The following is a 21592-nucleotide window of genomic DNA, read 5'->3' as shown; positions in this document are numbered from 1 at the left end:
GGTTACACAAATGCATTTATAATTGTGGAATTTGAAGCACATACTCTAAGTTATTTGTAAGGTAATCATCTACTGCGCAGTAGATTTTTTAAACAAATTGGTAGGGATAATGGGAAAACATAACAATAAGATCTATTTCTTAACATTTCCACCAACGGTTACCAAAAAACCTTTTAGATAGCTTTCCTTTTTTTCTAAATACAGCAGAATACTGGAACAAACTAAAGAAAAGGCAAAGAAAAACATTTCTGGAAAGTGCAAACACATTTGAAATATTGTTCAGTTTTAAATTCAGATGTATTTATATCAATGATTTTTTCAAAACACACCCAGCTTAGTCTAGTGGGCACTGAGGACAGTCAAAATTCTCTACTATGTGGGAGCTCCAAAAGGCTCTGTCCCCTCTCAGGCTAGAAAAATGCCTTCTGGAGCTACAAGGACAATAGCCACTGAACTACCCTTTAACAGCTTTCTTCTGGTCCTTGCCTCCTCATTGCCTCTTCCTGATTTCTTTGGAGTGTCTATTGATAAGAGGGATGCTAGCTTTGCACTGCTAAACTGGGCCAGGAATAGACCACCAGATCTGGCACCAGAAGTATAAATATCTGAAGAAAATGTGTAACTGCACAGTAACATGCAGAGCATGCTGTTAATAGTAATGAGCTTATAGACAAGCAGCACTTCACATCCAACATATCTTACACACTACTATATAAACTGTAACTTTGTATGAGCTGTATGTACAGGGATTAGTTCTTCAACCACTGAAATGCAGTCATTTGTATTTAATGGTACAAAGCAGTACTACTGTACATAAAAGAGTTTCAGATAAGAAATACAGAATACTTTTTCCAGTGGAAACTACAGGGAGAATTTAGCCAGGCCAAGTATAATGACCAAGACACCAGGGTTCAAGCCCCTATTGTTACAAAATGGGCCTTGGGACAAACTACCACAAATGGCGAGGACTTGCTTTACATTCCAACCAAAAGAATCCTGAAGTAACTCCATGCCCCATGTGGGAACCAAGTACTATGTCAGAGAGATGAATGCCATTATCTCTTTCTGAGCAATTAAGGTGTTCTTTAGAGGTCTTTCACTTAGCTTACAAAATTAACAGGATTTCAGCAGGAAGTGGTACAGTTATAGACTCTGGGCAACATTTTCAGTGGTCAAAACCTTGGTTATAGTCTCATCTGAGACTTCCTACAAGTGATTTTGGCTCCTCAGTCTCTTTTGAAACAAGACTTCAGTACTTTGACATTTTTTTTTACCTGAAATAATGACAGAGGTAAGCCTGAACTGTTACAGTATCAGTGTATTAATCACAGAAATACACGTCTACCTCGATATAACACTGTCCTCGGGAGCCAAAAAAATCTTACCGCGTTATAGGTGAAACCATGTTATATTGAACTTGCTTTGATCCGCCAGAGCATGCAGCTCTGCCCCCTCGGAGCACTGCTTTACTGTGTTGTATCCGAATTGGTGTTATATCGGGTAGCGTTATATTGGGGTAGAGGTGTATATGGAGAATGTATATATTTTAAATGGAGAGCGAAGTGGGACAAAAAAGAGTTGGAATCTAATAATCTAGTTACCAGACTGTCTCAGATTAAATATAACCAACAGATTGAGTTTGTTGGTTGCTGCTAAACTACAAGATGTTTTAGAAGACTGTAAATACTCTCTGACTAAATAAAAAAGACTGAGAAAGTAGCCTTTGTGATTAAAGTACTGTATTGGGACTTAAGAGGTCTGGGTTCAATTTCTGGCTCTGCCACAGACTTGCTGTGCAACTTTGAGCAAATTACTTAATCTCCTTCAGCTTGGTTCCTGATCTGTAAAATCTGAGTAACAATATTTTCTAAATCATGCAATTCCTGTGACAATTAATTCATTAATGTTTATGAGATGCTGAAATACTACTCTGATGGGGGACATGAAACCACAGACAGACTTAGTGGATGTAACGTCCTACAGGCATAATGGTACTGAAATTTTCACAGACCCCAGGATTTCCAACAAGTATTACTTTCCCCACCATTCCTATTACAGGCTTAGACATTTTAAATAGCAAATTAAGATATCACTGTATCAACCTGAAATAATGTCATAAAGAGTATAGTTTAAAAAACTTATTTTTTTCAGGCTGTCTCTCCATGATTAAATCACTTTATTTTGATCCAATATTTATATTATAAAATAGTGAATTACAGAATTAAAGATCATTGCCATTCACCGGCACAAGAGTGACCACCTTAGTCTTCTCCAGCTTAAGATATTCTAATGTTCTTTACAAACAAAAAGTTAGATACTAGTAGTGCAGTAAATATGTATAGAAAATAGAAAACACAGCAATTCATTATATACTCAGCAACAACTCATACATGAACAGAGGTGAAAATCAAAAGCTACTTTTCTGACTAAGGAAATGTTGGACAAAATACTGGTATTTTCTATTTCGTTTTTCAACAATATGTTAACAGCCTCTAGAAGCCATCAGAAATGATTTTACACTTTAGTTTTTCCTCTAAAATTGGGAAATATAGTTCTTTACCAGCAAAAGTCAGTCTAAGTTTTTATGGATTTTGTAACCTTTTCTTGAAAACAAGAATAGAGAATATGTAGGACATCTAGAAATAGGTTGCCTTGTTTTACGATGTTTATAGACAGTTTGGAGCTGTCAGAAAATGCCTCTGTGGGAGAATCTCCATCCAGCATCCATAAGGATTTACAAGAAAATCATATAATTACTAGCTATGACTGATGAAGTGTGAGTCAAAGTACATACGTATATAAGATGTAAGAGGATGCAAGGGAGAACATATGTGCAAGTGCAAGAATTAGTAGTAAGCGTCTGGTGCCTAAAATATGCAGACTAGGTATATGCTAATAGTTTGTGAATAAATGAAGCAAGAAATCAATGTACACTAGAAAAGGGAAGCTACAGTAAAGGGAGAAGCATTTTCACAACTGTCATAGGCTAGACTGATATATCATGGTTACAGCAGGAGGCTGCAATTCGTAAACCCAAGGGCAGAACACCCTGTTGTGTCAAGGAAGCAAGATCAGAACTGGAAAAAAAAAACAAAACAAAACACACACACACAAAAAAATGAGGAGTACTTGTGGCACCTTAGAGACTAACTAGCTTTCATGGGCTAAAACCTACTTTTAGCATGCAGTGGAAAATACAGTAGGAAGATCTACATACACAGATAATGTGAAAAATAAATTTGTTAGTCTCTAAGGTGCCACAAGTACTCCTCATTCTTTTTGCTGATACAGACTAACTTGGCTACCACTTTGAAACCTGGGGGGGATGGGGCAAGGAAGCAATTATTGAATCAATCAGAACTAGCAAATGTTAACTCTTTTGTAAGCACAAAGTGCCAGAAGCACTTCAACAATATCAGATAGGAGGAAAACTTAACCTAGATGTGCCGAGATTGCCTAAAAAGGGGAAAGAGGTTTTCATTATTATTTATCGCTTGTTGTGTGCTAGTGCTAGACACTGCACAAACACAGAACAAAAAGACTGCTCCTGCCCCAAAGAGCTTACATTGCAGGACATAATCTTCATGTTCCTTTTAAAAGCGAAAACAACTCTCCTCCTCCCTTAACTCCAACCAAATTCACTTTAAAAAAAAAATGCTGTTAAGTAAATTAAGATTTTAAGTGGAGGACTTAGTCTCAGTCTGGCACATGCTGCTGGTGTTCAGCCTGAATAAAACTACACTTCAGCTGAATCAATAATCGCCAGAGCATTAGAATGCATTCACACAGTATAGGGAGACAGAAAGAAGAGGCAGGGAAGATGACAAAGTAACAAAAATATTAAAAACAACGCTAGATTTTCTCAGCAGTTTAATGTTTTGATGCTTAAAAAAAAGAAGCAGCACCACAGCATCTATCTAAAATGCTTAGAGCAAAATGGAAGGGTACAATGCCCAATATCTTCACTATTTACACTACAACAACAAAGTGATGGCAGCAGTCAACGTATTTACATTTTTATACGTGTACATAAACACAAATACAAAGCACCAGTAGTGGCTTCAAAGATAAGGCTTACAGCACAATTTATTTTTATATCTATTTTCTATGAAGAAGATTTTTGATATGAATAAGTTACCTATTTTAATATCAGGTCAATACAGAAACTAATGCTTTCCACTATTTTTCAAACAATGACCCATGACAACCTGATAAAATATAAACCAATATTTAAATAAAGTAAAATGAAGAAGGGCAGTTAGCATTGTGTTAAATGTTCCATCTTAGGTACTGAAGTTCACACCTCATTGAAGAAGCAGAATTCAGACCTTTATTTCTAATTTTTGGCAGGAGTCAGTTTTCTGTAAGACTTAACGAGGCATCAGCATATCTATTGTTAGGTAGCTGTGCCTAGTCTACTGAAAAAAAGTAGAAACCTACATTGTTTATTAAATGAAATCTTAAAATTTTCAGAATGTAGTAAACACTTTGGAGTCCCTATAAAATCATTAGTTCTACCAGTTCTGTGCTTCAACAACAACAAGAACAATAAGACTTTCTCCTTCTGATGCTAAGGGCAGGTGGTGTGTTGTTGTTGTGATTTCTGAGCACTCCATTGTGGGTTTTCAGTTAGGCCTTTACAGTCTTCACCATGGAAGATGTTCTACAAGTGACTTGAGACTAACAGCCCATTATCCATGTCCAGCTCTATATACTGGGAGAGCTGTAGTCCGCATCTGTCAAACTGGGCAAGGGGATACACACTGCGTAGTCAGAAATGAATTATTTTTGGACACTTCCCCCTTCTTAAAAATAAAAATCACCCTTTAGCGTAGATCAAGCATAGAACATTTCAACCCAAATGGAGAATTTTTCAGAATTCAAAGTGACCGCAGTCACAGAGGATGCTCCCTCACCCTGGATTTCTCTTTGCAAGTAGACTTCATACCCTCTTACCTAAGTTCACCACAATGTACTTTATTTACAAAGATGTATGCAGCTTCATTTCCCATCACCATAAGGTTTTCCCCAAATTTCAGTGTAGCTCTACGCACAGGGGGAGAGAGATTTCAGCCTCTCTGAAATCATAGGTTTCTTGGCCTTTCCTTCCAGCCTTCCCTTCTCCCTTCCTATCTTCCATTTAACAGTCCCCAGCTGATGAGCTGAATCTCCTTGTTAACTGGTTAATCACCCAGTCCTAATCAATTATCTTCCAGTTTGGCCCATGCAGGGACATTTACAAAGTGCAAACAGCGATGAGCTAGCCCTAAGCTATTCCAACTCTGTCACACCCTCACTTAGGTACATCAAGCATCTGACATGGACATCCAATGTCAGGAAGGCCACTGTACATGATGCATACCTCTTAAACCTGGCTCTCTTTGGATTCCCTATGAAACTGGTAGATGAGTTTAACTGCTAAGCATACCAACAATAAAAACAATATTCTAAACAATTAGATAGCATAATTAGAATAAAACTATCTATACTAACTACATTACTTGTTAAACTAAGGCACTCAATTTTTATTTTGAGAGAAGGATCCGGAGAGGTTCCCATCCGTGTACTGCAACAGATGGAAGAAACTAAGGTAGCAGAGGGCCCCACGCCCCTTTTAATAGCTTTGCCCTCATAATGTTGGGAATGCTGAGGAAAGAGGTAAGTGGGATGCACCAGCGCTCTAATGGGCACTGTTATGAGATGGTTCCAACATCTGAACTGCAATGAGAAGGTTCCAACATCTGGTGCTTCCCAGGAGTAGGAATATGCAGAGGATACTCAAAAGAAATAATAACAAGTTGCATAAACTGGAAAAGGCCATAGCCTTTCCATCACACTTAGGTCTTATCTACATAGGAAAGATTTTTCTGTGTTACATCAAGTGTAAATTTCAGCGAATGCAGTAACACTAGCATAACCCTTCTCCCCCATGTAGATACTTTTATTTTGGTACAACAGTGCCCTTTTTCAATTTAGCTTATGTTGCTTTGGAAGGGATTTAACCTGAACTAGAAAAAGGCAATCACACCAGAATAAGAGTGTCCACACGGGGGATTATACGACTATAACTATATACCTGTATAGCTGGTAAAACTTTCCAATGCTTCCTTAGAAAATGGCTGACAACAGCAGTTCTTGTGCTAAATGTTTGTTTGTGCACATGTGACTATATTGTACCATCCAGTATATATTCACGTTATAGAGCAGGAACGTCAGTCATTGAAAATTACCACTTATAATTAGTTCACTGTGACAGGCTTGATACTTAAGACACTTATGGACTGATGTGATTGGCACAGAATATATAAATCAGGGGTCAAGAGGGAGTAACATGAACTAAAAATGGAACTTACTTCTAGTTTGTGAAGATGGCTGATCCTCATTATTCTTCTTTTTCCTTCACTGGCTTCCTGTTCCCAAAGATTTCTTCTTCCCATTTTTATACAGCTTCATTAACTTCTCTCTACCTTACATATAACCAGGGTCCCATGTATTCTCTGGCCACATCTACATTTGGAGGTAGGGGTGTGATTCCCAGCTCATGTAGACATACTTTCACTAGCTCATTGAAGCAGTGCGATAACAATAATAGTGTAGTCATGGTAGTAGCATTGGCAGTATTTGCATGGGCCAACCACTTTGTGTATGTACCTAAGGAGTCCAGGCTGGTTTGTACGTAGGTTACCTAGCTCATGCTGCCGCTTGCCATGGCCTGTGCAACCATGACCATACTACTATTTTTAGCTATGCGAGCTAGTGTGAGTATGTCTGTGTGAGCCAGGAATCACATCCCCAGTTCTAAGTGTAGACATACTCTCAGATTCTCAGGCTGTGGAATTTGCCAAGCAAATGTGTTCTACGGTTTAAGCTTTCAGTTTTTAAAACTTTTATGCCCCAGATTTTATAGCTGAGAAAAAAATCTTGAACTTGAAATGTGAACTAAGTTTAAAACTGTTGCAATCTCATTTTTTTGAGCCTGCAAACAGTCTTAAAAAAAAACAAAACAGGTGAGATTCTGTGCTGCACCTTTAAAGATGATGCAGTCATGTGCTGAGATCGTTGACAAATCAAAAACAAAAACTCATGAAATAAAATTAATTTAATACTAAAATTAATAAATAGGAGTTACTGTACTATCACTCATTTTCATATGTAACTGAGTTAAAATCTTAGTTTTTTAATTTAAATTAAGCTGCTACAGAACGCCCATTCTACCTTACTAAAATGATACAGAATCCAGGCATCTTGCTAAAGAATTTAGATCACGGTTGACTGGGAGTTCATAAGATCAGATCCTGTGATATGTTACATATTATACTACATTTCTAGCTACCGAGACCTAAAGCAAAGAAACAGCCCCATATCACATGACCATTCACAGTACAGCCACATTAGGCAGATCAACTTCAAGCAGGCTATACCAAATAAAACATTACAGATTAGAAGGTAAACTCATTCTGGTTTTGACTCGGCATAACAACAAAGCCTGATGCACAGATGTTTTCTTCAGTATAAATAAAAAGAAAGGGAAGTTAAAAAATAAACAAAAAGGTTTTGTATTAAGTTGAGAATACTGTTACCTGATGATGTGGGCTCCAGTCACATTTTCCAGCATATCACAGAGAGTGAGAAATATTCCTCTCACACTTTTCAGCTTTTGGGATGCTTCTGATATGGGATATTGGTAAAGAATTTCTTGCTGTCAGGATATCAAATTATCAGTTAGTTAAGCAAAGGAAAAGATTGCTAAGGAAAAAGTATATCCGCAACATCAGTTATTTTGGACTTGAAAACTTTTTATCACACACCTCTCCAGCATGTTATCTAGCACTGGTTTGCTGGGGGATTTCCAGACCTTGCTACAAACTTGCAAAGTTTTTAAGCATGTGCATATATATACACAAGGTCGGCTCCAGGCACCAGCATAGGAAGTATGTACCTGGGGCGGCACATGCTAAGGGGCAGCATTCCATCCATTCTTCGGGCGGCACAGTTGGAGCGCTTTTTTTTTTTTGTGCGCTTCGGCAGTTCTTTTGCTTGGGGCAACAAAAATGGTAGAGCCGGCCCTGTATATATATATGTTTGTAAAAAAAGAGACTTTTGTAAATCTTTATTATGAGGGCAAATATATACAAAAATTAAAAACATATTAAAGAATTTCACATCTTAAAAATACTGTAATTTTAAAAAACAACAGTCCCGTGGAATCAGATTTGTTCGTGTTTGTTCAGCAATCTGAACATGTGATCTAGCTCTTAAATGGAAATCTGTGAACCCCTTACTCAAAATGGCGAGCATAATAGAACCACAGCCTTCTTCATTTTTCAATTATGGAGTTGTCGGTTTACAGCTCCTCTAAAGATCAGGCCCTAAACTACAACATAAATACATAGCCTTTCTACACATACATCATTGATGATATATTTGCATATAAAGCAAGATATTAGTAGGTACATACTGAAATAATTCATAGGTCATTAACAAATATGGTGCTGAGCATGCAATTGTTTACACGTGGTTGCACAGGAGCAGAAGTCTGCCTCAGGGCAAAAAATTGCAGAATCAGTAATTGTAGGGGTAATAAATCTTTAGTTAAATGATTTACCTGATTCTTTCCACTCTTTTAAATTCCTAGGTTCTTAAAGGAAAATGCTGTAGTTACCTATTTTACATAACATTTATATTAATTACTTCAGAAACCTTTAACTTAAAGCACTTTTGTGTGGGAATAATAAACTAAAGGATAATAATGCTCACATTCTTGGAGTAGTTTGTCAACCCATGAAAATGTACAGAGCTAATAACTGATACCTATAGAGATACTGCAACCTATACAGTGTTTTCAATCTTTATTAGATGGCCTGGAAATAATCTAATTCAAATATCAAGTCAACCCAAGATAGAGAGGTCAGGAGATACTATTAAAAATTAAATTATCTTTCTTAACAAATAAAAGCAACAGTGACTGTGCCAAAATTTTGTTGGGAAATTTTCTTTTCAATCAGATTAAAAGAATTTCAAGTCTTGCTATTGAGAGAACTGGCAAGCTCTGCCACTTTCATTCAATTTAATTAGCTCTATTTTTAAATACTCGTTTGCAACAAGGATTTTCTGCATCAACCTCTCATAAAGAAAAAAAGCCTTTTCTAATTACAGCATTGCAATGGGTTAGGGAAAAAAAAATCTTTTCTTTCCCAATGAACAGGGGAAAGTTCACTGTTCATTTGCAAAATAACTATACACTTTCCCAGGGAAAGAAAAGACAAACATAACAAAAGATCCCAGCAGCACCAACTATATATTAATGAGTTAGTAAGGTTTAGTATCTATCACCACACAAGCAGATCAGTTGTCTTCCAAGCAAGTTGAAAAGTGTCATTTTGTCCTTGGCCTTTGCACCATTTAGACAATTGAATTAATAAATGACAAAGTAGTTAATCTTAAAAGAATACAATATTTTCTGAACAGAACACTAAAATATTGCTTGGAAATATTCTTTTGTTAGTAAATCCCACCTCTTCTATTTCCATTATCCTCACTTCTCATATAATGAACTGCAAAGAAACAGTTTGCTTTAATTAGAACAGTCTTGGCACAGATGGCTGAAAGGACTCCTGTCAAAATAGAGAGGACCAGCTAAAAACCTCCCACAACCTTCAAACACAGGACACTGACAAAGGATGTTTTAAGTTGTCCTTACACCGTAGTGAAAGGAGACAATAGTCTGCTGCTTTGCTGTACACAAGAAGACTGTGAGCGCTGCAAGATTCATTCAAAAGCTATTAAAATAGGAACTATTACTGCAAAATTTACATGGTAAGTATTTGTAAAAGCCAACAGGGTCTCATTAGTTGCTCAATAATCCTTGCTTTACATAGAAACTAAACAAATTCTTCCAATACTGATACCAATCATTTAGAAAAGACATGAATAACATTATTCTCTTAAAACATGAAATCACTGGAAGACTGTCCAAGTACAAAAAACTGTTACAATGGAATGAAATATTTACTTTGTTCTAAAAAGCCCAACTGAGACCCAACCTACCAGCTGAACCCGTGATTACATGGAAGACTAATTTTCTTATAGGGCAGATGACTTTTACATTATGATACAACAGCCAGAGCTCTGTGAGGCTTAGGATTCTTTAATTCTGCTTTTAAGTGCCTTGGGCTCATAAATGGGAGAAACTAGAATAAATTGCTATGATTTACTAATGAGGCTAAGATGTGATCTGCACACCAAATCAGCCACAAGATAGAGATAAAAAGCCCAGTAAAGGATCACTTATAGAAGACAGATAGATATGTTTCTTCATTTCTAATCCAAACTACGTAAGCTCTGGAATCTGGAACAGCATATCCTTATTCATTCACTGTTAATAGGATAACATTCAGGACAATTTTCTCCAAAAGGCATGGCGTTCTTTTGGTAAAATGTATGTTTTTAAGAGCTCAATTGTGCCATTTAGGCACAAGACAGCATTAGTGGCTGTTTAAGACTGCACCACCTCTGGGGTTGCTCAGAGAAGAATTTATCCCTGGAATGTAGGGGGAGCAGGCCAGCTGCAACTTCTTTTTCAAGGGTGTAGTGTACTACTCCTTATGTGCCAGTCCTGTATCACAGAAAAGTGTGGAGAAGGGATAGGACAATGGGTGCCATGTGGGGTAGCGATAGGGTGACCAGATAGTGTGAAAAATTGGGACGGGGTGAGGGGTAATAGGAGCCCATATAAAAAAAGCCCCACATATCAGGACTGTCTCTATAAAATTGGGAGATCTGGTCACCCTAGGTACTGAGGGAGTGGCCCTCGCACACCCAAGCGCAGGGACTGTACATGTGCCACATTTAACTACCTCCTAATGAGGAAACTAGTAACTCTGAAACCAGATAAGCCTTGGTTATCCTTGCATTTTTTCACTATTTTAGTAATATTAAGTTTATATGTTTCACCAGGACAATGCTGTCTCTTTCTTTATAAGACAACTGTCTCTAGCTTTACCATATAGTCCATATTGGATGAATGGGGACAAGGAGCTGCTGCATAAGATTTTAAAAAGAAAAATTAATCATTCGCAACATATTGTAAGTGAACTTTGACTAAGCTTCTTATATTTATTCCATTGCCAGTTGAGAATACCTTATACGTTCTTATTGTGGGAAAATACCGGAGAGAGAAATGTTCTGAGATTTTCTGTATATTAATGGGAGAAGTCTTAGGTTGCAAAAAACAGAAGAAAGTGAACCAGAGTGGCCCTGAAGGATTTATAAAAGACATTTGTATAAATTACTTTGTACCATAGCCACCTCTGATCATGAAAGTGTAGTCTCCCATATGACATGAGAGAGGCTTGAAAAGCAAAGCTTACAGCAGGGGCTCTCAAACATCATTGCACCTCCTTCTGACAAAAGTTACTACATGACTTGGGCAGAGGGAGCACATTGGAGCTTGAGCCACGCCGCTGTGAGTGGGGAGAAAGGGGGCCGTAGGCCAAGCCCTGCCACCCCTGGTGGAAGGAGAGGGGGCTGTAGCCCGAGACCCATTGCCCCAGGTGGGCGTGGAGCTCAGGCTTCAGCTTCAGCCTTGGGTCCCAGCAAGTCTAATGCTGGCCCTAGCGACCCAATTAAAATGGGGTCACGACCCACTTTGGGATCCTGACCCACAGTTTGAGAACTGCTGGCTTATAGTATTATAATGTAGCCTTTATCCCAATGGGGGGTGGGAGGGTAAGAGTGTGTATGTTTTCAAAGAACATTACTAGGGTTGAAAAGTTAGGAAATGCCAGATTTATAGTTGCCTGTGTAGCATTAATTCTGCTCCCCTCTGTCCATACTATACACTGACTGAAGCAGCAGTCCTGCAGAAAAAAACATGCAACAGTATCATAAGACATACACACAAGGGGCTGAATTAAGTAGTTGTAAATCTGACATATCCTTACTTTCAAGAGTTTGATTTTGCAAACTAAACAGTTTTTTGTTTTTTTGTTTTTAAATGTAGGGGAAAGAACAGGGGTTAAAGTAATTTCTTAGGTTACCCTCCTCTCTCTCACAAAGGAAAACAGTAAAAACAAATTCCTTTATGTGCATTTGTAATACTCTCCACTCCATAATGCATTTTCAGAAGAATTTAAACCCTAACTATCATCATTGCAGTGAAGACATCTGCCACTTAAACTAAGGACAAATTGCATTAATTGACAACTGGAGAAAGATGTTATCCCAGCAGAGGGATGGACCACTAGGCATTAGTCAGCAGCAAGAGAGGAAAAGAACATAGCCTGGCCCAGCTTTTTCCTCTCACCTGCTACCCTGGGATTTTGGAAAGGTCCTGCTCTATATAGTGCTCAAGAGTGAGGGGGAATGGGCTCCTGGGACTAAGTGCTGAGTCCAGGGGCAATTTAGGGTAGGGAGCCTGGTTGCTGCCCCATGTGATGCTCCTAAAGCGGCCCTGGTCATGTTGGGTCAAGGGCAGATATAGTTGAGCTGGGCTGGGCTTCTCTCTCTCCCAACCTGCCACAGATGTTCTGATAATTCCCAGTCATTTCTCGTACAGCATGTGCTGCTTCTGCTTTGTGAACGGAATGAACCCAACCTTAGAATGTTCGTGTGTTCAGCTGTACTTGCACTCTGAAAACATTTTCCCGACAAACATAAAAGTGAGAGAAAGGAAATAGCAATTCTCAACAGTTTATATCTCAGCAAAAACTGAATGGAATTTCATAGGACAAAGAAAGGGCATTTCTGGAGCATGAGGGTGTTGTTCGTGCCTAATATCGATGGCCTGCTACAAACAATGGAAATGGTAATATTTCTCAAAGAAAAGGTCCCATGAATCCTTTATAATGGAAAGTGTTAAGCAACTTAAATATAGGGTTTTCTACCAGCTTCTCTCACAAAAAAAATTCTGATGAGTTAGGATGCTTTGTACTTGTATAGTGCTTTACATTTATAAAGCAATGTTCAAAAGCAGCACGATAAGAATGTGGCAGGTAATTGTAAAAACCTGAAGATATTCCTTCTCACTTTATTTCTAAGAACTTATAGTAATGTATTTTATTGAGGGATCTTCAGCAGTGCTGCAGTGTTTCAAAACTCAATTAAAGATTGTAAGCTGGACTCCTAACTTTTTCCTGGAATTTCAGGCCTGATTTCTATAATAGACATAATAACTTGCAGATACTTTGACCATAAGATGGAATCACGTAGAAAAGTATTAGTAAACATGAGGTACCTTTATTTAAAGTCACAACAATTGACATCATTATAATTAGACTCAGCAAAATCTGATTTTTAATTTTTTTGCAATTCACACTAATTAATTTGTATTTTTAACTTTTTATTTTTTTAACTATTTTAATTTTTAGTTGCAGGAAATTAAGCTGAGGTAGGGTAGAGGCAAAGCAGAGAACCCTAGCCAGAGCTGTAAGGAGGAGGAAGAGCCAGCACTTGGGAAGGCCACCTCGTTACCGAACAGTTCCTGCACAGGACAGACCCATTCAGCATTGGGGTGGCCTCCCTTGCAACTGGGAGCTTGTTCTCCTCCTCCTCTTCGCAGGCCTGGCCAGGGGTCTTCTGTTCTACCCTGCTAGAACTACAGCCTTCCCAGCACCCACATGGATCCAGAATCTTTGTCTCTATGGCTACGCCCTCTGTGGGTCCACTGTCACAGCCCACCTCACTCACTCCTGTGACAACACAGTTGCAGAGGGCTTTCTGCACTGCTACAGGGCTGGTGACACTACATCCCTGCAGGTGCAAGGTGTAGGAGGAGGCTGCACTGACTGTTACTGATGGATTTTTTTTCCATCCATTTCAGTGTGTCACCTGAAATCAACATTTACTGACATCTATTGATTTAAACTGAATCCTGCCTGTCTTTTGCTTCATTTGGTTGATCACATACCTCATCCTTAGATGTTTCAGAGTCCAATTTAAGCGTGAGGTACATAACAATATGAGGCATGCCTTGGATAACCAGCTGAAGGTCTATATTATCATCTCCCCATAGAAGCTTGATGAGATTGTTCATAGTGGACTGTGCCTGTTTATACCTTTGTTGAGATGTTCCTTCATGCTCAAAGACTGAAGTTTCAAATGTAAGTTTCACCTATTAAAATAATTAAATATATTATAAAAATGGAGCTATACTTAAAGTCATGTTCAATGTCAAATACATAAAAATATATTTTGGCTTTAAGAAGAACTGTAATCTCTTCTATCCTTTTTTTGTGGTAGAGAGAGTTCTCTACAAAGAAATTTTGAAACACATAAAAGACATAAGCATTGAAAAATCCCTGTGGTTTGAAGAAAGCCACTTATACATTCAACGTTATATAACCATGTATTACCAATGATAAAGCCAGCGATTACATGTTTTGTCAACCATGTGAACTAGGCATGTGGCTTGATATGTTTTCATGCTTGTTTTTTATGGTTTTAAAAACAGAAATACACACTTCCTGCTCTGGATTTATTTGAACACACAATCCAGCACCACCATTTTGAAACATTATTACATAAAAATTGTTTCAAAATGGCATCATTTACACATTTACATGTTCTTAAGGTTCTTTTTCAGAAGTATTTCCTTAAATTTTAAACTCATCAGTTTAGAAAGGTATATTAGTACAATGTAACCTACTTAAGTTGGACCACAAACCACCAACAACCTTTTAGTAAATTTTTAGAACTCAGTGGCCACTGAATTCTTCACCACAAACTAACTTGCCAGCACATTTTCATTGTTCCTTACCGTATCATTTTTTTTTAAAAATTAAGCAGGAAAAGAAGAGCTTTGCTGATTTATGATTGCACATTTACAAACTATCTTTTATATACCATCAGTAGAAAGCACAAACATTTGTTGTGTTACCTGCCGTCCCAATTCTTCTAACAAAGTGTGACACTCATTTATAAAAAGACAATGGTTAAATCCATTTTACAAAAAATTGTACTGCTGACAACTATTTTATATTACTTTCTTTAAAAATAAGTATAATTTTTAGCTTTGGGTACATACATTGGAATTTTAAACAACATAAAATCCAAGTATAAGTTGGGTTTGGAACTGGATTCTTCATTTTTCAAAATGTGTTTTTATATCTGCATTTTATGTACAGGAGGCTTATGAAAGTAATTTAAAAATGATTAAATTAATTAATAAAATCCTTTTTTAATGAAAACTACACAGTACGTATGGGATAGGGAAAACAAAGAAATTTTTATTTCTTGTTTGAGCCTAAAATTGTACCTCTCAGAAAGGGGAAATAAAAAGGTTTTACCTTCCTGGTGAAGGCTTGTTTGCCCATTTGGAAATTAACTTCAAAATATCTGATCAGACAAAAGTTCCAGAGGCAGTATACTACATGCTAAAATGCTGTCTCCATTTAAAGCCAATGGGAGCTTTGTCATTGACTTTACTGGAACTTTGGTTCGGTCCAGTGAACTAGGGTAACTGATGTGAGGAAAAAAAAAAACAGTCATGCTTCCTCAATAGCAATTAAGCTTAAGAAGCCTGAACAAAAGCAAGTAGTGTGTGTGGGAAAAAAAAATATTTCAAAGAAAATCTAGCAAGCGATATGGACAGTATACAGTATTCATGCTTGCCAAGAAAGAGCAAAAAGACTACCATGTACTGCAACCATTTCGACATCTGACCCTCCACTTCCCGATCTCCCCTTCCCACTGATGGCCTTGAGCTTCTCCTCTCCCATTCCTGCCACTTCCAACCTCTTCCTCTTCCCCCTTGCCCTCTCTCTTCTTTTGAGCAGCACTGCATCCAACTCTTCTTCCCTCTCCCCCTCCATGTTGGTGTCATTTCCTACCCACCCAGCTCCTCCCCATCACTCTTCTTTTCTCTGATTTCAGCTCATGGCTCTTCCTCTTCCTCTCATCATACTCTCCCATCGATATCTTCAGTGGCTTCAAACTTCCATTTTGATGACCCACCCACCCTTTAGCCACCCATCTTTTCACCCTTACCTCCTCATTTGACCTACAGCCTTGGTTCAACTCACCCACTCACCAAAAGGACATTCACTTGAGATGATCTTCATCAAGCACTGCTTTCAACTCTGATCCATCACTGAGTTTCCCCTCTCTGACCATCATCTGGTCTCTTTCAGCATCTCTCATCTGCCCCCTCCCTCTCGCAGACCCTTCAGTGACTTCTAGTACAGCAATGGTGATGACTTCTCTTCTGTTCTCTATGTCTCTTCACTTTCTCCCATTGATATTGTTGTTGATTCTCTCCATGCTTAACTATCCTTCACCTTTGCCTCTTTTGCATCTCTATTCTGTCACTGCCACCCACAGCTCAGGCTCACCCCCAATACCTGCTTCCTTCACTCCTGCTAAGTGTGTCTGGTGGAAAACCTGTGCCCACGCTGACAACCTTCACAACATATGTTCCCTCCTCCTTCAGTTCTACCATTTTCCAAGCCAAGGGATACTCCCCCCTTCCTATCCTCTCTCAAACACTGAGATGTTGACTTTCACCTCCACTCTGCCAGCGATGCCAGTCTCCATCAATCATTTGGTACATTTTCAAATAACATTGTGATTTCTCCTATGCTGCCCCTCATACATGTGAGCTCCTCATAAACATCCACAAAACCACCTCATTTCCTCCCTTCAAATCTCCCATTTAAAACTCCCCTTTGCTGTGAAATCTACAAAAAACTTGATAACAGACATGCAGCTGATGTGCTGTGACCACTGTCTATCATGCTCTCATTGTTTCTTTGGACTCCCCCATTTGCCTGTATCTACCTCTCATCTCTTATCATCAGGGCCGGCTCCAGGCCACAGCGTGCCAAACGTGTGCTTGGGGTGGCACGCCGCGGGGGGCGCTCTGCCGGTTGCTGGGAGGGCGGCAAGCAGCTCCGGTGGACCTGCCGCAGGCGTGCCTGCAGAGGGTTCGCTAGTCCTGCAGCTTCGGTAGACCTTCCGCCGACACGCCTGCAGCAGCTCCACTGGAGCCACGGGACCATCGGACCCTCCACAAGAATGCCTGCAGGAGGTCCACTGGAGCCGCAGGACCGGCGAGCGGCAGAGTGCCTCCCGTGGCGTGCCGCCGTGCTTGGGGTGGCGAAATTGCTAGAGCCGGCCCTGCTTATCATACATGGAATGTACATTCTTTGGGGGCATGGACAATATTTTTGTTCAGCATCTAGCACAATGAGGTCCTCATTCATGACTGGGGCTCCTAGATGCTACAAATAATACAAAAACAACATGATGTCTGGAGACAGGACAAAATGATGCCACAGAGTTAGTGGTTGTGCATGGTCTCCCCTTCCTTCCATATGGGAAAGGGGAAAATCCTCTAAGACAATCTTGTATCTTCCACTCTTGGGCATTCCCTTTTCCAGCTTCAGGAGAGTTTCTGGTTAAAGAAGACACAGCTGACATGAATCATATTAAGAAAAAGGAAAATCTGAATACCAAGAAAGCCAAATATCCAAAAAGATGGCTTTTATTATGTGCAGAGATGGTAGTGTTGCCTATTTAAAGTTGCCTTGCACCTCCCTGTTATAAAACCCTGTTTTCAAACCCTGTTTTCAGTAGCTTATAACTTGCCAAACTAACAGTTCAGGCTGAAATTTTCCATGCCAGGTGTCTGCCTTCGACTGAACATTTTTGAAAAGTTCCAACTAAAATGGTTCAGTGATTTACAAGAATACAGTTAGGGAAAAATATGTTGTTTTGCCCACTTTAAAAATTCTTACAACCATTTCATTGAGAAACTCTAGAATCTCTATTCTGTAGGAGCAGTTACTATACCTTTTGCTTTCCTCATAAAAAGCCATCCAAATTTAGCCAAGTTATAAGACTCTGAAAATCACAATTTGCACAAAGTAGAAGTTTAATAGACGCTGGCAATATTCTCCAAAGATTCCATCTGTACAGAGCACGCACCACTCCAAGGATACAGGCATTGAGTAGAATGTTCCCTATAATTGCTCCACCCAGCTGCCAGGGGCTTCTGTGGAGCTGGGTAGCAGAATTGAAGGAGACACAATCTTTTTTTGTGCTCTGAGTGCTCCTGCTGCTGGCATCCAAGCAGCATGGAGGAGGAGGAGGAAGATGACCTCTAACTCAAATGCAGAGGGGTGAGGTGCAGAAACAAGGATAGGAATGCAAGCCAGACAGAGCAGGTTAATAGGAGCAAAGGGGGCAGGGAGAGAAGGATTCAAAATCACTACAGCAACACTCCACTCCAGAACTGAACTTAGGATTCCTAAGACTTAGGAAATATGAATTCATCCATCTCATTCAGTGAGCACCATTCATCCTGTGCACTGAATGAGGCAAGAGTCCTGTGGAAAAATAGTATGTGATCAATTACAGCCTTTATCAAAATGCACAGGGGGAACCACATTAAAGTTGCACAGGCAACCTGCATCTGGCTTTTCCTACCTTTTGAGTGCTTGACTTTACAACCTAAATAACACTTTTTCCACATAGTTTATTTGTATGTAGTATCTAAATATGGTGATAATCACTTACTTTGAAATCATTTATACATATAGTACTCTAAGCAGCTGGTACCACCATGCATCCAAAATTCTGCATCATCAATTCTATACACCAGTTACAAGGACAAATTCACTGCTGGTGTACACAGGCGTGTTGTATTCTTTTGTGAGAACATGGCTGTAAGCCTCAGGGTCATGGCTAAATTCTGACATTCTGTCTACTTAAGATTTCTCTGTCATTTCAAATATTTAAAGATATTCTTCACTTTCTCCTGAGTGGAGGAAAGCTGCCACCTTTACCTTAGAAGTGGTTACTTTTCAGTGACACATGACATGATCTCTAGCAGTGGTGAAATGACTGGTTGACCCCTACCTCCACAAGCACAACTTCAAACTAGCCCTCCTCTACACAAGCTGGAAGTGACTTTCTTCCCATGTCTAGAACCACCTTTTGTCATCCACAATTGCCCCTTTTACCTTCAGTCATTCGCTTCCCTATCATCCTGTCATCTGGGAATGGGGAGCAGACTAGAAGTTTAGCTGCTCCCAACTCTGGGCTTTAAGGATAGAGATAGTTCAAAAGCAGACCTGGAACGTGTGGGACTACAACATCAGTGCTACAACAACAGGCAGCTCACAGAATCATCCATTTAAAAAAAAAAAAAAAAAAAAAAAAAAAAAGGTCATTTTAATGGTCATTCATTTAATAAAAAACAAAACAACACTCTTCCTTACTTCCCCCACTTAAAATAAATCAGGGTGAAGGAAGGCCAAAGTCCATATATATATATTCTGTAAAATTTACCACGTGCTTTGGGATCTTTGGCTGAAAGACAATCTAGAAATGTCAGTTACATTCACTTAACTGAATGTTTTCAAAGTATTTGGTTAAAATAGATCCTGGAGAAAGTCAGAGATTTTCTTCTTCTTGTTACCCTTATGACTAGGGTACGGTAGAGCCTGTGTGTCTTGCAATAATTTCATGGGACACAAAGAAACACAGTCAGCCAAGCTGAATTAAATTAAGTAAATCACTGTATTTACTTAGGCCTGTTCTAAAATAGGGTCTGGTTTTCTTTCTTAAACAGTGGTAAAAGAAAAGAAATCTTGGGTTCAGACTCATCAATATTCTTATGAGCAAAGCTAAGCAGAAGTGGGTCAACACTAGCAGTGATCTGTGTCAAATTAAGTAGCAGCTGGTTTGGTTACAGCGAGTTAAAATGTAGGTCCTGTATGAAACTAACAGTGTAAATATTCAGGATTCTCTCAGATCTTTCTGAGGCTGGGAAACTCTGTAGTCTCTAGATCATGTTCAAGGATTGCTGTAAAACCTTTAGATAGTGAAAATCTGGTTTGTTAAAATAAGGATATTTTTGTTTCATTTTTTATTTACTTCTGTATCTACCTACCTATTCTATTATTTGCATTGTGGTAGTACCCAAACGTCTCAGAATCAGGGCATGATTGTGCTAGGTGCTGTGGAAGCAGACAGGCACATGTGGTCCTTGCCTTGAAAAAAATACAGTCTCATGTAGCAACTGTTTGTGGTGCTGGGTGGGCATAATTTACAAATATGATAAACTGGGTGTTATCTATCAAAAAATTGATATTTGTGTAAGATAAGCACAATCTGAGAAGTACTGCTCGTGGGCAAGATAAATTATATCCACATTCGCTGGGGCTAAGAAAAGTTAGAGATTTTTTTTCTGAAAAGCCAGATAGCAAAAAGTTATGTATATGTTATGTATACGCTCACAAAAGAGCTGTGACAACTTATTATGGAAATATCTGACTTAGAACACTACAGTTTGTCTTATGCAGCTGCAACCGTCTTATATCCAATGTCTTTTACAATGCATAGCGAATGATAATACATTAACCACTCAGTTTGTGAACAAACAATCTTTTTTACTAAAGCTTGCAAGCAACAAAACTTATTTCTGCTGCAGCATGAAGAGAATGTTTTCAATTGCAAAAAAACAGAACTATATATTAAAATTCTCCAACAGTCTATTTAGGCAATCACTTTTCTGGCTTGACTTAAGCTGGTTCAGTTACTGGGAAATAATTGCACTTTAATAAAAGGTTTTGGAAAGCCAACATGAGAAACAGTTATACATTTCAAGCAATCACTGTCTGCTTGACAGATTTACTGACAATGGGAATGTTAAGGCTGCATTAACATTAGTTACTATAAAAAAGTTTACATGGGATGTTTGAGCAACAATATATATGCTCCAATTTAACAAGGATACAATTAATTAAGCAACATTGTCTGCTTTTCATTCAGTAAACAATAGTAGCTACAGCAACTACCTATTTTGTCAAAGGCAGGATGCGACAGGATTCTTCTACAGTGGAGTTCTGCCAATATTTTACCACAACTTCACTAGTTTAGTCAAGCTCCATGGTATCAAATATCTTGGAAACCTTCCTAAACTGACAGACTAGCACTTAGACTTATGCAACTGCAAATGTACAAACTACAAACCTACAAACACCAGCACCAACTTTGCTGTAAATGGCAGTGTGGTCATCTGAGTGTAATGACCTAGAAATCAAAAATTCTAGTTGCTGTTCACCTTCTGAATGGTAAACATATCTTCACTATTATTACTTATTTTTGTATACCATTAGAAGAAAACAGTCAGGTTCCCAATACACTAGACACGTTTATTTTATAGGAAATGTTTATCTGTAGGAGTTGGATTAAATCTTGAACTATTTGATCCGCATTAAGAATAGTGTACACACACTGGGACATATTCTGTGATGAGAAAGAAGTTTAGTTTTTAATTTCCATCTCTCATCTCACATTATCAATCTGTACAATGTCCCTGGTGAGGTAGATTTAACAAAGTAACTTGAAATATTTAATTATCTGGAACATGGGTAATATAAAAATTAACAATTTCTAAGATAAAATAATTGTTTTAATAGTATATATGTTTGTATCTGCTCAGCAGCTCCTAGAAACATTGCCAATTTCAACAGTCTCAGACGTATTGCATACTGCTTGTTGTTTTGGGAAAGGCTATATTTGTCAAAACAGTATGCGGGGTTCATCACACATTAGAGAATTACGGTGTGCACATGTAACTAGGGCGCTA

At 38.6% G+C, this 21592-nt stretch overlaps 1 protein-coding gene across 6 annotated transcripts in view; it reads right to left on the bottom strand.

The window, feature by feature from the left end:
* Positions 1 to 21592, bottom strand: part of INTU (inturned planar cell polarity protein) — a 116746-nt gene that overhangs the window by 52468 nt on the left and 42686 nt on the right. For all 6 annotated transcript variants that reach the window (XM_032806016.2, XM_032806015.2, XM_032806017.2 and 3 more), the window contains 2 exons: positions 13907 to 14110; positions 7581 to 7699 (listed from right to left, as the gene is read on the bottom strand). In XM_032806016.2, the coding sequence (XP_032661907.1) occupies positions 7581 to 7699; positions 13907 to 14110 (323 nt within the window). The remainder of the gene's footprint in view (positions 1 to 7580; positions 7700 to 13906; positions 14111 to 21592) is intronic.

The sequence above is a fragment of the Chelonoidis abingdonii genome, chromosome 5 (genome assembly GCF_003597395.2).
Source record: "Chelonoidis abingdonii isolate Lonesome George chromosome 5, CheloAbing_2.0, whole genome shotgun sequence".
NCBI classification, from domain to species: Eukaryota; Metazoa; Chordata; order Testudines; family Testudinidae; genus Chelonoidis; species Chelonoidis abingdonii.
The sequence above is the reverse complement of the archived record's forward strand: the minus strand, read 5'-3'. Positions and strand labels throughout refer to the sequence as shown.